This window comes from Neovison vison, chromosome 2 (genome assembly GCF_020171115.1).
Source record: "Neovison vison isolate M4711 chromosome 2, ASM_NN_V1, whole genome shotgun sequence".
Taxonomy (NCBI): Eukaryota; Metazoa; Chordata; class Mammalia; order Carnivora; family Mustelidae; genus Neogale; species Neogale vison.
The window spans coordinates 21,812,847-21,827,890 of NC_058092.1; the positions used below are offsets into that span (position 1 = coordinate 21,812,847).

General features: G+C 56.6%; 2 protein-coding genes across 13 annotated transcripts in view; one reads left to right on the forward strand and one right to left on the reverse strand.

The window, feature by feature from the left end:
• Nucleotides 1–7,054, forward strand: part of EPB41 (erythrocyte membrane protein band 4.1) — a 106,529-nt gene extending 99,475 nt beyond the window's left edge. For all 11 annotated transcript variants that reach the window (XM_044237606.1, XM_044237607.1, XM_044237602.1 and 8 more), the window contains 2 exons: nucleotides 3,391–3,495; nucleotides 3,983–7,054. In XM_044237606.1, the coding sequence (XP_044093541.1) occupies nucleotides 3,391–3,489 (99 nt within the window). In that variant the 3' untranslated portion in view covers nucleotides 3,490–3,495; nucleotides 3,983–7,054. The remainder of the gene's footprint in view (nucleotides 1–3,390; nucleotides 3,496–3,982) is intronic.
• Nucleotides 6,423–10,909, reverse strand: TMEM200B (transmembrane protein 200B). Of its 2 annotated transcripts, none has more exons than XM_044237616.1 (2): nucleotides 10,865–10,909; nucleotides 6,423–8,881 (listed from the first exon to the last, which is right to left on the reverse strand). In XM_044237616.1, exon 2 carries the CDS (start codon nucleotides 8,859–8,861, stop codon nucleotides 7,938–7,940), a length of 924 nt encoding a protein of 307 aa, XP_044093551.1. In that variant the 5' UTR covers nucleotides 8,862–8,881; nucleotides 10,865–10,909; the 3' UTR covers nucleotides 6,423–7,937. The 2 variants fall into 2 exon arrangements, with proteins under 2 accessions (XP_044093551.1, XP_044093552.1); XM_044237617.1 differs by lacking the exon at nucleotides 10,865–10,909 and adding an exon at nucleotides 9,154–9,580.
• Between the last annotated feature and the right edge of the window lie 4,135 nt (nucleotides 10,910–15,044).

Genomic DNA, 15,044 nt, shown 5'->3' on the forward strand with positions numbered 1-15,044 from the left:
GGATGGATACAGGAGTTGGCTTTCAGGAGATGCCTCTGCCAGCTTCATCCCCAGAAACACCGTGGGTTACTCTAACACCTAAATGGGAAGGGTGAAGGGAATCAGACCATGGAGGCCTGTGGGATGGGGGCTGTAGGTAGGGGAAGTGTGAAGTGTAATAGAAAGAAAATAGGCCTTAGACTCAAAGGGCTTGTGTTCAAATCCTAGGTCTCCCCATATTCTAGCTCTTAACTTCCTAGGCCTCTGTTTCCCTATCTTTAAGATGGGCGTTATGGCAACTTCCTCTCGAAGTTGTTATGAGAATCGTGGGAAACGGGCTGTGTGGTGTGAGGTACATGGTGGGCTCTGGGTGGGCGGAGCTGTTGCTGTCCAGCGGATAGTATGCACTTAAAACCTGTGCTGGGGACGGAAGAAGATAGCAAGACAGAGGGAAGGAGTGAGCCTTGCCTGCAGAGGGCTGTAGGGCAGAGGAGGTGAGGGAAGCAGAATGAGGTGGACTGCATGCAAACAGGAGTCTTGACTTCAAGCCTGTCCTAGATCTGTCGCTAACTTACTGTGTGACCTTGGGCAAACCACACTACCTCTGATTCTTTTTTGTCTCTTAAAAGAGAGTAGGTTGATCTAGGTAATTTCTGGGCCCTTCTGAGCACTAAAACTCTATGTTTCTATATTAATTAGGTGCTAATTGTGTGCTGCAAGCAATTAGCAAATAATAAGGTCAGAATTAATGCTCCCAGTTCTCTGCTGGGTGAGGTTAGAACAGTAAAGCTGCAGAGAAGAGGGGGTGGAAGGGACTGCATGCAAATGCTTCTGGAATCATTGACAGCAGTGCTGGAGCAATAATTCCACGGCCTTTATGCTGATATGTTGAGTGCCTTAAAAAAAAAAAGAAAAGAAAAGAAACCTGAGCCTCACTGCTGGCAGTTCCCTTGGTAGCAAGGTTCAGACTCCCTGCTGGGAACGCAGGCTCAGGGTCCCGGCAACAAGGCTGCAAAGCCCAAGTGGGAGGCCTTGCAGCCTCTTGGCCCCAGCTCAGTAGATCCTGCTGTGCTACCAGCCTGCGCCCACCTCCTTGGTGGGGTCGATCTGAGCCCCTGCTGGGTGCTCAGTTGGTGCTAGACAGCAAGGGCCATAGGGACCGGAAGGTGTTTGGGTTTGGAGTGACACAGCCTTGGGTTGACTCTAGATTCCACAACTTATTGGTTGTGTGCCCTTGAGCAAGTTATTTTACTTCTCTGAGCTATAGTTTTGCCACCTGTAAAATTAAGATAATCATAAGTTTCTTTCAGGGTGGTTGTGACAAACACACTTGATAGCTCAGAGAGATGCTCCTGTGTTCCTCAGTTCTCCTGGGTGTGATGGCTACAGGAAGGCTAGATGTGGTGTACTCTGGATGGGTGGGGACGCACTTTAAGCAAGAAACCATGTGGTGCAGGCTTTCATTGAGAGAAAGGTGTAAGACCTTGACTCATGAGCAGGTGTGTTGGGCAAAAAGGATCAGGGACAATGACCAGGGCTATAAAGAGGTAGCAAGGTTTTTTTGTTTTGTTTTATTATTTTTTAAGATTTTATTTATTTATTGGACAAAGAGAGACAAAACAAGAGAGGGAACACAAGCAAGGGGAGTGGGAGAGGGAGAAGCAGACTTCCCACTGAGCAAGGAGCCTGATACGAGGCTTGATCCCAGGACCTTAACAACTTAAGGCAGACGCTTAACAACTCAGCCACCGGCACCCCAAGGGGAAGCAGTTTTAAGAATGGCTTTCATGCAGCCGAGAGACCAAGAGAATTTCCCTTCTTTGCTTGTTCCTCTTAGAGGTAGTTCTTAAGAGCCAGGGTCAGCTGTCAGGTGGTCAGATCTAGCCAGTGTCTTTCTTGATGGAAGGGCACGTCTCTTGAGAATCCCCATGTCACCATTCGCAAAGGTTCTTCCACCTTGGTTCTGTGAGCTGGAGGCTCAGAGACTTGCCATGCAATGAGATAAGTGGCGTCCTTGCTCTGACTTTCCCTAGGCATCATTTAGCTTTCCTAAAATTATTGAAACTCCTCCAGATGCTAGTACAGGGTCTCCCCGAAACTACAGGACAGTGTAGTGAAGAAGAAAGCCTTATAGATTTAAGCAAAAATCGCTGCTGCATTACTTACAAGCTGTGAAACATTAACCTCTGTATTTACCCACTGAACCTCAGTTTCCTTGCCTATAAAATGGAAACAATGAGGGGTTCCTGGCTGTCTCAGTCAGTGGAGCCTGCAATTTTTGATCTCGGGGTCATGAGTTTGAGCCCCACACCAGTACAGAGTTTACTTTTTAAAAAAGTGGAGGTGCCTTCGGCTCAGGTCATGATTCCAGGGTCCTGGGATCGAGTCCCGCATCGGGCTCTCTGCTCAGTGGGGAGCCTGCTTCCCTTCCTCTCTCTGCCTGCCTCTCTGCCTACTTGTGATCTCTGTCTGTCAAATAAATAGATAATCTTAAAAAAAAAGGGGGGGGGAGGAGGGACCATGCCTGGGTGGCTCAGTCAGTTAAGTGACTGTCTTCAGCCCGGGTCATGATCCCAGGGTCCTGGGATTGAGTTCTGCATCAGCCTCCTTACTCAGCAGGAAGCCTGCTTCTCTCTCTGCCTCTGCCTGCTGCTCTGCCTGCTTGTGCTCTCTCTGACAAATGAATAAATTTTTTAAAAAGTGGAAACAGTGCTACTACCTTAATTCATTTAGTTGTTCTGAAGATTAAGTATATAGGGGCGCCTGGGTGGCTCAGTTGGTGAATCATCTGCCTTCAGCTCAGGTCATGATCCCAGAGTCCTAGGATTGAACCCCATATCAGGCTCCCCTGTCCCTTGGCTGCTCCCCTTACTTGTGCTCTCTCTTTCTGTCAAATAAATAAAATCTTAAAAAAATTAAAATTTAAAAATGAAGATTATATAATAATAATAATAATAATGTGCTTAGGCCAACGAATGGCATATAATGGCATCCCACTCTTCCTTGTTTATTTCCCTCTCCAGTAGCCGAAGAGATCTCGTCCTTTTTGTAGCATGCTTCTTTATTTCCCTCTTCCCTTCTGAATTAACCGGAACACAGATTTTGCTTTGTCCTTCAGACTCAGTTCTTGAGTGAATCCTCCCAGAGCCCCCCAGCAGGCAGGTGTCACCCCTGACGTCTGTTTGTGATTCCTTAAAGACAGCTCTGGCCTTCACTTTCTCTGTGTCTCGGAGCCTCCCTCTGCAGGATCGGGGATGGAAGGGTATTATCAACTCGCTTAGCCTAAGTGCTGCCCTCGTACTGCAGACAGAAAGATTGAATTTGCCAGAGAAATGCTATCCTGAGACCCCTGCCTTCCTTCACCAGTCAGGCTGCTTTCTGCCTCAGGAGCACAGTTTCTGTCTTCCTCAGGTCCTCGTCCAGGCCATCAAGGAGGCGAAGGAGCAGCACCCAGACATGTCAGTGACCAAGGTGGTCGTCCATCAGGAGACCGAAATCTCAGAGGAATGAGCTCAGGTATGGGCTGTTCTTGGTGGGGTGGAGGGTGTTCACTGCCCTGACATCAGAGAGCCCTGACCAGAAACAGCCCCCACTGAGGTGTCCACGCTGCGACTCACTAAAGTGAAGGCTTTCTGCTGTCACAGGTATCTCTGAATCTAAACCTAAGAGGGCCAGAGGAGGAGAACAAAATGAAGAAAAGCAGGACCTGGCTGTCTAGAAATGAGGGCTCAGGGGATAGAGAAGAGAGGGCTGAAGCTCAGAGGCCAGACTTGAGAAATGGAAGCAGCGTAGCTGCTTTTGGGGAGCCAGAAATCCAGAGAAATTTATGCCTAGACATAGTTTACAAATGACTCAGAGAAGCCATCAATCACCAGGGAGGACTGCGCTCCTCAGTACGACAGCTCGGGCCCTGCCTGGCACCTGGGACCACAAGAACTTGGCACTGGGGCAGGGTGGCTGTCTTCCTTTGTAGAATTTTAAAAGTTTGCTTTCTCTCTTCTAGGAACTATCCTACCCCAACTCCCTGCCTGTCTCCCATCCACAAGAAAACCAGCAAAATGATAAAGAAGCTTACCTGCAACAGTCAGACTTCAGGCTTTCAAAATTGCTATAAACCACCAGAAAATTAACTTTGTTTTCTATTTGGGGTTTATACCGAGAGAGTCTTCTAGACGTTGCTGATTCTTTTAATACCTTTTTCTATATTGTGATACCAGAGATTGTTCAACTTTTCACTCTGTGGACTGTTTTTAAAGAGCTTTGTGTTTTTTTTAATGGGGTGGTTTGTAACCCCTTCAACCTAGCCTCTCCCCATTTACTTCCAACCCGGATACTGACAGGTCTACAGAATTCTTGGGAAAATCCTCCAGAGGCTCTGTCAGCTGTGTTGGGGGCCAAAGTCAGCTTAATGGGGCTTCCCTGCTCCTCCCCTACTTTTATACCCTTTCGATGTCGGCAGAAACTTTGTGAACCAGCCCTTTCTCAGAGCCAATGATGTGACTTTACCATGTGAGGCAGGGCAGCTTTCCTGATCCACACACGCAGGGAGACATCCCTGTCCTTTTGTTGAGGGTGGTTTTGGTGAGGCAGAGATCTCTGCTAAGAATGTAGTGTTGTTTTTCCTTCTTTCCTCCTGTTCTTTCTTTTGGAGCTTCTTTAGATCAAAGACATAAGAAGTTGTTCCAGATATATCTGATACTGTGAATGTTCGAACAAATCTGTGGCCTTCACCTTCCTGCCCTCCCTTCTCCTTTAACCTCGTCAGAAGCAGTGGCTCTGCTAAGTGCTCCCCCCCACCTCCCATCTCAGGAGACCAAAACTCACAGAAAAATAGGCACTTTTGGCCAAAAGCTCTAATAGCACAATTTTAGTGATGATTCGAGTAAGGAAAGTTGATGAGGTTTTTAAAAAAAAAAAAAAAAGGCTTTCTAGTTCTGGGAATGTGCACTTCACACAGGGGAATGGTGTTTACCTCAGTCAGATCCCACTAAGAAGTATTTCCAGGTGACCAACCCTGGACCTTTTTCTTTAATCCTGGGATGATTGGAAATATGACTCAGAGAGGAGGTTGTGTTCCTTGACCTTTTCTTCTCCTGACCGGTACCTGCCTGCAGCAAGGGAGGCAGGGAGCAAGGAAATTGACTTTTAGGGGCCATCCTTCCCAGAAAAGCCCACATGCTAGGTAGCACCAACACCAGCTCTGCTCATTCCCACTCTCCATCTGAGGTCTGTCAGGTGTTGTAGGCTTGATCTTTGTGGTGGGTTGTGGGTTTATTTTACTTCTAATTTTTTTTCCCTTAGTTTTGGAAATGGGACTGACCGATGAGCCCAGTTCCACCATTACTGGTTGATCTGGGAGCCTTTTTATTCAATAGTGCTTCCCAAATCTTCCAGCTGGCTTCCCACAAACACATCTGCCTGGAAGTTCTTAGAATCTTATGGTGGGACAGAAGTGAACTTCATGAGCTAGCCAGTGTGGGTCACAGTCAGCAGTCTCTGGGCTCAGGAGGCATGAGTGAGAGAAGTGTAAAACCTCTGGTCCCCACAGTGGGGGCCAGCTGCATGTGTCCAAAGCCTCTACTGGCTGAGTCTTCTAGACAAAGTCGGTTGGTTTGAACTGATTTCAGATGTGTGCATTTTTCATATAGTACTTATGTGAGCCTGTTACTAACCACAAGGCAGCTCTCTGGAGAGGGACAGGAAGAGCTCAGGTGGGACGTGTGACAGGCCTGGGAGAAAGGACTGTCCTGTCTCAGGAGCAGACTTCTGGCCTGTGGGCATAGGGTCCGAAATGATGGGGCTGGCTTGTTGGTGCCTAAGCCTGGCCTGTGCTGCCAGGGGTGGTGGTGAGGTTCGGAATCCAGCTCACATCAAATAGCATGTAACGTGAGCTTGCTTTCCAGCGGCCAGCTGTCCTGCTGAAAGAGCTCCCAGCTCCCAGAGCTGACAGCTGTGGAATGAGAGGGTGGGGGTGAGGAAGAGCGCCCACCGAGTTATCCGCTGTCCACGCTGGTGTTCCTGTCCGCACCGCTGATGGGGGCCTGCACGCCCCCTTGGCTTTGTCACCAGCTCACGGTGCTTCTCCTCTGCTTCCTTGACTATAAACTGGGCCAGAAGATCTCAAATGCCCTTGCAGCGCTGAGAAGCCACAACTTGGAAAAGCTAGGAAGAGGATGTCCTTCCAAGCTTCTTCCCCTATCCTCCCTCTCTGGGAACAGATCTGAGGCTTTGACAATTGTTTGGATTTTTTTTTTTTTTTCTTCCTGCAGTTGTGTGTGCATTTGTGTGTGTGTGTGTGTGTGTGTGTGTGTGTGCGTGCACGCGTGTGAAGAAAAACAGATTCTGTCCAGGTGGAAATGGTGAAGAAGGGAGGAGAGAGCTTCATTTCCAGGGTCAGAGACTTGGCAGCCGTTTTCCTGAAGTGACTCAGACACACCACAGTGACAACTCTCACTGCAATTTTATTTTTATTCCACTTGAGAAGTAAAGACTTCCTCCAAGCCACATGAGGTCTCTGCCACCCACCTACCCACCCACCCACCAAGCAGGACCTGAATTTCTAAGCCAAGGGCCCACAGAACCTGGCTGCAGGGACCTCTCGGGGCCTCTTCACCTGCCCACCCAGGCCCCCTCACCAATTGCGGCTCTTTATGGCAGCCTAGGGGGAGGGACCCCGGTCTGCCCTGGGAAGTGGAACCAGAGCTTCGGCCTGACCAACATCAAGGAATGCTCGTTGGAAAGATCTGCCCAGGATGTCAGCCCCAGGCTGGTGGTTTTTACAAATCTCTCTCAAATGTATTATTTTGGTGACAAAAATGAAGGAGCTTTGTAAATTTTTTTAAAATCATGAATCATAACAAGTAGTTGTTTACATTTCTTGACAAAATAGGAACTATGGCAGCAGAATCAAATTGGCAAAATCCTTAGATTAAAAAGGCAATAATTAGTCTGCTGTTTTGGCCTTTCGTAGTAAGAAAAGTGGTGTAGTGTTTAGATACGTGTTTGGTCTTGCTTCTTGTATTGCATTTTTCAATAAACAAAGAAAAAAAACAAAACAAAACAAAAAACAAACCCAGTACTGAATCTGTGAGAGTTGATCAACCTTTAAAGTCGTTTTCTCCTACCAGCAATCTGGGGAAAATTCAACATGGGTAAGGGAGACCCAAATTTTTGACCCTAGAAAAGAACCTTTTCTAAAGTAAGCTACCCACAATGGCCCAGATGCAGCTTTGACGTTGTAGAAAAGTAGAACTGGCGGATGCTTTTTGCCAGCCGGGGGAAATTTTGCACAGGCCACGACAAAGGAGAGAAGGGGACTTCTCAGACCTGTTGAGGAAGGGGCCGGACCCTCAGGAGGAAGGCTTTGGCAGTAATGTAGCCCTAGTGGGGTGTACCCTGCATGACTGAGGGGACGGAGGGGCTGAGGTGGTGGGAGTTAAAGTCTCAGTCCCCATCCCAGATGGCAGTGGAGGGTCTCAAATCTACTTCATTGCCCATCTCCCCCGACCCTGCAACCGATGCCACTGTGGAGGGAGCCTGGCCCAGCCCTGTCACATGCCAACCAACCTACCTTCCAAGTCTTAGGGGTCCTTGCCCACCACTCTGGGTCTGCCGAGACACCAGTGGCATCTCCCAATCACCCCAGCCTGGACCTCCAGCCCCTTTAGGTACCTGTCCAAGGCTAAGGCCACTTTTGGAGGCTTAAAGAATTCCCGAGGCCAAGTCATGCTGGCCTCCAGACTCCACGTGAAAACACATTCTCTCCAGCTGATTGAACCCTTCCTTGTGCAGTTGGCATTTCTCTGCCGACATGCAAGTCAGGATGCCTTAGCAGCTGCTGGGGCCAGAGCATCCATCTCCAGTCTGGGAAGTGACTGATGCATCTACTAGACGTTGGGACTTCTGGTCCTGTTACCACGGTCCATGCGGCAGCCTCATAGCAGGCTGTCCTCTGCTCTTCAAACCCGGGCTCCCAAGTCCCCTCCTCCTTCCAACTTGGCATAACCTCCCAGGCTGAGGCGGTCCAGCCGGGGCCAGCTCCCGTGAGCACAGTCTCGAGGCGCTGGGGCCCCAAGCAGAAGCTCCCCAAGGCCCAGATCCAGAGACTTGGAATGTTCGATGCAGGAACCAGAGGGCTGCACGGTGATAATTACATGGCCAGTCTGGGTCCGTGGACCCCAGGGTGGGGGCAGCCCCGGGCCCTTCAGCGGGTAACTGTTGAGCAGGGCAGGTAACCCCAAGCGAGGATTCGCAGGCTCTGAACGCAGACTCCGCACTGATGGAACGGGTGAGGTACCCCGGCGCGGGGACAGGTCCCAACTTTCTGGCTCTGTGCAACCTATGGCTCTGGGAGTCCTGGGTCCGGGGCTGGGAAGGAGAGCGCAATCCCAGCCAGGGCCGTCAGGCGGCCGGAGCGCCTGAGCCCGCAGCACCCCCTGGCGAAGCCGTCGCGTCTCCAGGTCTCGGTTCTCATAGAGCAGCGTGTTGGCGCAGATGAACACGAACAGGCCGACGCCCATGACCACCGGCCCAAGGAGCCGCAGCCGCTCGTGCGGGCCGTGGCCCCGGCCGGCGCCACGACCCTCGCGTCGCAGCTCGCTCAGGGGGGGCGCGCTGGCATTGGCAGCGCGTGGCCCTGGCGCCCCGGCGCGGTGAGGCCAGTAGCCGGCTACGGCGATACCCATGCCCACCAGCACCACGAGCGCCCCCAGCGCCGCAAACGCCCCCGACGGCGAGCGCAGCCGCAGCCGTGCCCGCACCCGCAGAGGCTCCGGCGGGGAGCGCGGGCGCCGGCGGCGGCCCAGGCGGCGGCCCAGGCGGGAGACGCGGCCCTCGGGGCTCCTCCGCACCTCTCCGAAGTCTCCGGGGCTCCCGGCGGTCATCTTGCCGTCGTCTGGGCGCTCTGCGGAGAGAGGGGAGGCAAGGACTAAACCGACGGGCCTAGGGTCGGAGCGCCAGATTGGGGGCCCAAATCTGGGAGGCAAGATCGGGCTGCCTCGCCCAGGCCGCTTGGAGATCCCTGGCGGCCACCCCCGGATTTTCCCGGGCTGCGAGGCGGGGAGCCGCCCCCGCTCGGGTTTTCCGCAGCGCAGCTCCGAGCCAGGGACGCGCGGCAGAAGCCGGAGTTGGCCGGACCCGCGGGCGGAGAGGAGGGAGGGGGGCTTGGGCTGCTACCTGGCGCATCCTCCGCTGCGGGGCTCCGGCCGCCTGCACCCTCTTCGCCAGCCCTCAGATCCCGGGCCTCGGGAGGTGTGCGGGCCCCCGGCAGTGGCGTCTCCAGGGTAAGTCCAGCCCGGGATCGACCTCACCCCCGCACGTGGGTGCACCGTAGTAAAGGAGGGAGGGTAGTAAAGGAGCTCCGACCGCCCGGGTCCGCTGGGGTCGCTCGCGGGCCCCACCTCCCCCCTACTGCGCTTTACATACCGCAGCGTAGGAAGGAGGGGGTGACTCCAGCCTCTTCCTGCCCGCCCCCTCCTTTCAGACCTCCTCAGCCTGCACTGAAGCTGCAGCAGGAGAGACTTGAGCTAGACTCCGGGAAGACCGTTCTGACCACGACCAGCGGCAGACTTTGCCCAGGATGGCTTTCAAGTCCTAGTTGAAGAGGCCTCCCCTCCCCCAGCGTCCGGGCAGTGGCCAGGGCAGGGGGCCGGGGGCAAGGGGCTGCAGGCGCTGGGCAGGGGGCTCTGCAGGGAGAGCTCCCCCCAGCTCTCCCGTCGGCCCGGGCAAGGCTGTTCCCAGGTTGCAGCGTTTCCAATTCGAGCTCCTCGGGATGAATCATCCCCCTTTCCCGCCGCCTGTCCTCCTTTCCGGCCTCCTCCACCCGAGGCCTCAGTGGCCCGCGTCCCGGACCGAGCAGCACCGCCCCAGCACCTCAGGCCGCCCCAGTTTGGGCCGCCTGGCTTCAGCCCTTCCCGACCTGTGGCCTAAGAACTGTAGCCGGGCCGGGTAAGGAGTAGCTGGGCTGTGTGTGGTGTGGCCCCCACCGAAGGGAGAGTGTGGGAGGAAACGGGGCCCCCGCCCCGGCGCCCTGGGCCGCAGGCGAGGAGGGCCAGGACCTCGCTGTCCAGTGGTGCGTCTTTACTACCCCTGTCTGGTTTCTAAACAGTTTCCGCGCTGGAATCCGTGCCGAGGCCCCAGGAAGGAGGCCTTGCTACCCCACTCACTCCCCATCCGCACCCCCGAAGCTCAAGGCACGACACCCCATCCCTCCTCCAACAGGAGTGCGGAAGGCCCAGGGCCTAGCACGGAACCGCAGAGACTACTGCGTCCAAAGCCTGATTTTCACAGATGGAAACTGCGGCCCAGAAAGACAGAGGAGCCTGCCGGGGTCACACGAGGAGGGGGCTCCTCCGGGACCCGACGCCGGGCCTGCGGAGCCTAGCCCACGCTTTGCGCTTCCCGGCACGGCCACGGGAGAGTCCTGGGAGGAGGCAAGGGCCGTTTCCAAGTCGTCTCTGAGTGTGGAGCCTTCTTCCCGGCCCTTAACCGCTGAAGTGACCACGGCGCCCCAGGCCGGAGCTGGTGCCCCAGCGCCAACCCCGGAAAGGTCGCCCGGAGCCTTACGCGTCCCTGCGGGGAGGGAGGCGGAGGCATGCGGAGAGATGGGCACACACATAGAGACCCCGAGACTCTGGAGGGCATGGGTCCACGCTGGGGACCTCAGGAGGGAGAAACTTGGAGCCACAGTCTGAAGGTCTCAGGCCGCGGGAAGTTGCTCTGGGCCGGGTCCCTCGCACTCTGGGGTCCCGCCTCTCCGCGCGCCCACACTCTGTCCCGGGGAAAGGGAGGACCGGGCTCCCGCCCCCCAGGGCCTTTCCGGAGGGAGGGGACCAAACAAAAAGTTGAGGAAAGTGGAGGGCGAGCCCGGGGTCCTAGTTTTGCTCACCTGGCGCCGCAGCGCCACGGCGGGTCCCGGTCCGAGTCCGCGCGCCGCGGATCCCGGCACTGCCGCTGTCTCCACCGAATCTTGGCCCCCTGGCCCCACCCCCTACTCAGGCCCCGCCCGGCACCGCCCAAGCCCCGCCCCCCCCGGAGCCCCGGGAACTGGCTGGCCAGGCCCCCGCCGGGCCCCACCGCTGGAAGCAGGCGGCAGCTCAGGTCTGAGGGTCTCAGGTAAGCGCTGTGTGCTCGCCTGGTGACTCGGAGGATCTGGGGGCCCGAGTCCCCGGCTTTATGCTGTTCGCAGAGGCTTGGGAGGGCGCCTTCTTTCCACGTGGGTAAACTGAGACCCGGAGCTGGAGAGCCCTACCCGGCTCCGCAGCGAGCGCGCAGACAGGATTTTCGAAGTCCGCACGCCCTCCCGCGCCAGTCACAGCCCCTCATTCCAGGCGTCCTGGAGAGGACTCGCGGGGGTGTCTGAGAGCCCACTGCTGCCCCCGCGCCGTCCAGGGAGCTACCCGGAGGAGGCGGCCGGGTTCCTGCTCCGCCCGTCCCCGAGCCTTTCCCTCCATGATCCTCAGAGCCTTCGCCTGGAAAATGGGCTTAAAGGTGTCCGCCTCGTAAGAAGCGAAAACCCAGCGATGGGGGCGGGCACACCACACGGGGCGCAGCCCGGTAACCCCGCGAGCGCCCAGTGAATAGGACCCCGGAGCAGGGGTGGAGGCGGTGGGGCTGAGCCGGCTCTCGGAGCTGAGGGAGTCTAACGGAGTGTCACGGGTCCCGCCGGCCTCCCTAACGCCCCTGAGAAGATGCGCCCCATCTGGAGTGGGGAGATGGCGCCAGCCCCCAACTCTGAGGCACTGGGGGCGCCCCCCGCCGCGGGCCTGACGGGGCCGCCCAGCTCTCGAGCCCTGCCCGCCCCCCGAGGCAGGAATGCGGAGTTGAGCGAGGGGGTCGGCTGGCGGCCCAGTTTCCATGATGCGGGGGGCGGGCTCGGAGGAGGAGGAGCGCTGGAGCGGGCGGCCGGCCAGGCTCCCAGCCGGGCCCCTCGGGAGGAATTTCCGGCCTGGGATTGATTATAACCCGCCCCTCCCCCCTCCGCCGCGGAGACCCCCCGGCCCGCGGGGCTGGGGGAGGGGCAGTAATGAGACCAGGCTGTGCGCCCCGGGCGGGGAGGGGGGAAGCTCGAGGAAGTAGAGGGTCTGGGCCATCCCACCTCGCAGGACGCCACACAGCACGGCTAGTCCTCGAACCCCTCTCGGCCGAGAATACTGGGGGTGGCCTCAGCGCCCCAGGATCTCCTTGCCCAGCCCTCGGGGACAGGCATCCCGGGAGCGACCGAGGTCAACCCTGGGGGCGGAGCCTCCTGGGGGGATCCACCGGGAGGGTACCGGCGCCCCGCAGAGCGGATGGGGCCTAGCCTGGGGTCGGGTAAGGTCGCAGAGCCAGGCCGGGGTCGCCTTCCTGCCGCCGCCTGAGACTAAGGCTCCTGCGGCCCTAGCTCCGGAGAGATCTCCCCTCGCTCTGCGCCTGGGCTGTGGCTGGAGCTCCCCTGAGGCGGTGGCCTCCTTCCTGCCACCTCCTTCGCTTGAGACCCCCCAGACGACCCTGCGCTCCCTCTATTCAGGCACATTGGCCCCTCCACGCCCCCCACCCACCGCTCGCCGGACTCCCACCCAACATGGTCTGCAGCCCTGTCCACCGTGGCTGCTTTTCCTAGGGACACCAACCCGTGGCTAGAGCTCTGGCAGTCTCCCGTCCTTGTCTTTGCGACTCCACCTGCCCTGGCATTTACCCCGTGCTCTTCCTGTCTGCCCCTCCTGACTTTTCTTCCTCTGGGCCTCCTCTGCCCTCCTCTGATGTTGGGGCTCTGCCGGCCTGGGCCCACAAGCCCAGCCTCACTTTCAGCAACCAGTCACCTCCCCAGCAGTGTCCCTGCTCCCGGTGATCATGGCCCATTCCTACCCTTCCTGTTCCCCACCCTGTAAAGGGCCCCACTGCCCACTGCCCTCAGCACCAGGGGTCACCTTAGGTTCCTTCCTCTACCCCATCCCCCTCCCTCCAATTCTTCAAGTCCTGTGGACCTTCCTGTTTGAATCCCCAATTAGCGGCCTTCTCCTGCCCCAGGGCCACAGAGGCACAGACCATCTTTCTACCCTGGATCTAAACCAATCACCCATTCGCTTAACCCCCCCAGTGGCTCCCCAGAATTGTCCAAATGGAGTTTAAAATCCCTTCTCATCTGCACAAACTGGCTCCTGGCCCCCACCCCTCCCCACTGGTAGCTGAACTTGTTCCCATCCCTGTATCTGTGCTCTGGCCTTGGGGCTTGGCCCTTGCCTTGACTGCTGCCAGGAATTCCCACTCCCGATCAACCCCTTGGTTCCTTCCTGCCCTCCTGACCGTTTCTGTGCCTTCTGTGGGGCCCCAGGGTTCGTCAGCCTCGCCCCTCCCGATCCCTCCATTAGACACCCTCCCTGGAGTGTCTCCTTAGTGGCCCAGCTCACAGGAGAACTGAAATCAGTGTTTGGGATTTGAGCCTAGGTCCTCTGTCCCCCTGGTGGTGAGCTCTGAGGGGAGGACTGGGTCTGTGCTACCCCTCCCTGAGCCCTGGCCCTCCCCTGGCCTGTGTCTTCTCCTGATGTGCACCTCTGGGGCTCCAGCCCAGACAGCAGGAAAGGACTCAGCCCCCAGTCTCAGTTTCCCCATCTGCACAAAAAAGGGGGGAAAATACCTCACTGTGTCATTTGGAAGTTTAGATGAGATCACAGATGCTCAGTATCTCGCACAGAGTGGCTGCCCACCAAACGGCCGGTCCCTCCTCTGACCCCAGGTTTTGGGACACACAAGATGGTATTGGGGAGTTGCAGAAACCTCCCCTGGGGTTATCTGGGGTGGTGGTGAGAAAGTTCTCTTTTCCTCCATATAAGCCCACTTGCTTCTCTCAAGAGCTCTGGGAGGCCAGTGATAGGCCCAGTTCACAGAAGAGGAAAGTGGCTCAGAGACATGGAGATCTGCCGGCAGACACACAGCCAGGCTGGTGAGGGCGCTCTCCTTCCGCAGAGGGAGCGTCATGGGGCCTGCTTGGTTGCGCCCTGTGGACTCACAGGTGTGTGGGAAGCCAGTGGCCTTAATACTGGGACATCAGTTCCACGTGGGATCTGCCTCTGTGTGACACGGACTCCTTTGTTTCTGTACCAGGAGGGACCTGGACGAGATGACCCCTGGGGCCAACGTGGCTGACATTTCTCCCCCAAGCTTCTCTGGGGAGGCAGAGAACCGAGCACAGGGAGCCCGAGATCCCTGCCTACTTGAGGCTCCATGTCCTCTCCAAAAGCCACGAGGGGGAGAGAGCAGCTGTCATCTCCTGCATGTCACAGCTCCCCCCGGGGCCACAGCGAGCAGGCCTGGGAACTCATCTTCTCTCATCTCCGGTTTAGGAACAGCCCTGCTGGCTGGGTCTGGGCTGCCCCGGATTTCCTGCCCGAGCTCCAGGGGTTTCTAAAACCATCCTTGTCTTTGAGCTGTCCCAGAAGCACTCAGAGGACACAGCTGAATGCCCATGGCGCCCCAGCCCAGTAAAACCATAGCCTCAGCCAAGATTCCTGAAGCCAGTGGAGAGGAGAGAGCTTGACTCCGAGACCCAGTTTTGATTCTACTGCCCATTCACTGGGTGACTTTGGGCCCATCACAGGAGTCCCTCGGCACTCCTGCCTCTCAAATGGGTCCTTCACAGGAAAACTGGTGGGCTGATTCAATAAGAAATGACTGGCAAGTAGAATCCAGAACCCCAATTCCAATACCTCATTTTATAGGGACAAACCGATGTCCAGAGAGGCACAGTGACTTGACCGGGGTGACCCAGCCAATGAATGACAGAGTAGGGCTTCAGACCGCACAGTTACAGGCCCCCACCCTGGGCTCAGGCTTCAGGGATTGTTGGGATGGGAACCCCAAATCCATCTCCCCACCCGTAGAAGCTCTGAGCCAGGCAATGGCTTCCTTGGTGTCTACAGGACTGGCACATCTCTTGGGAAGAATGAACTCCCCATCTTTGTGGCTCTCCCAAGCCCAGAGAAGAGACAGAGCTAAGCCTAGGTGACACGGGGAAGGCCAAGGAGATGAGACCCTCCTGGGGGACAGGGCAAAGCCAGCCTCCTGCCTGAGTCCCTAGGGGAGGGATGACA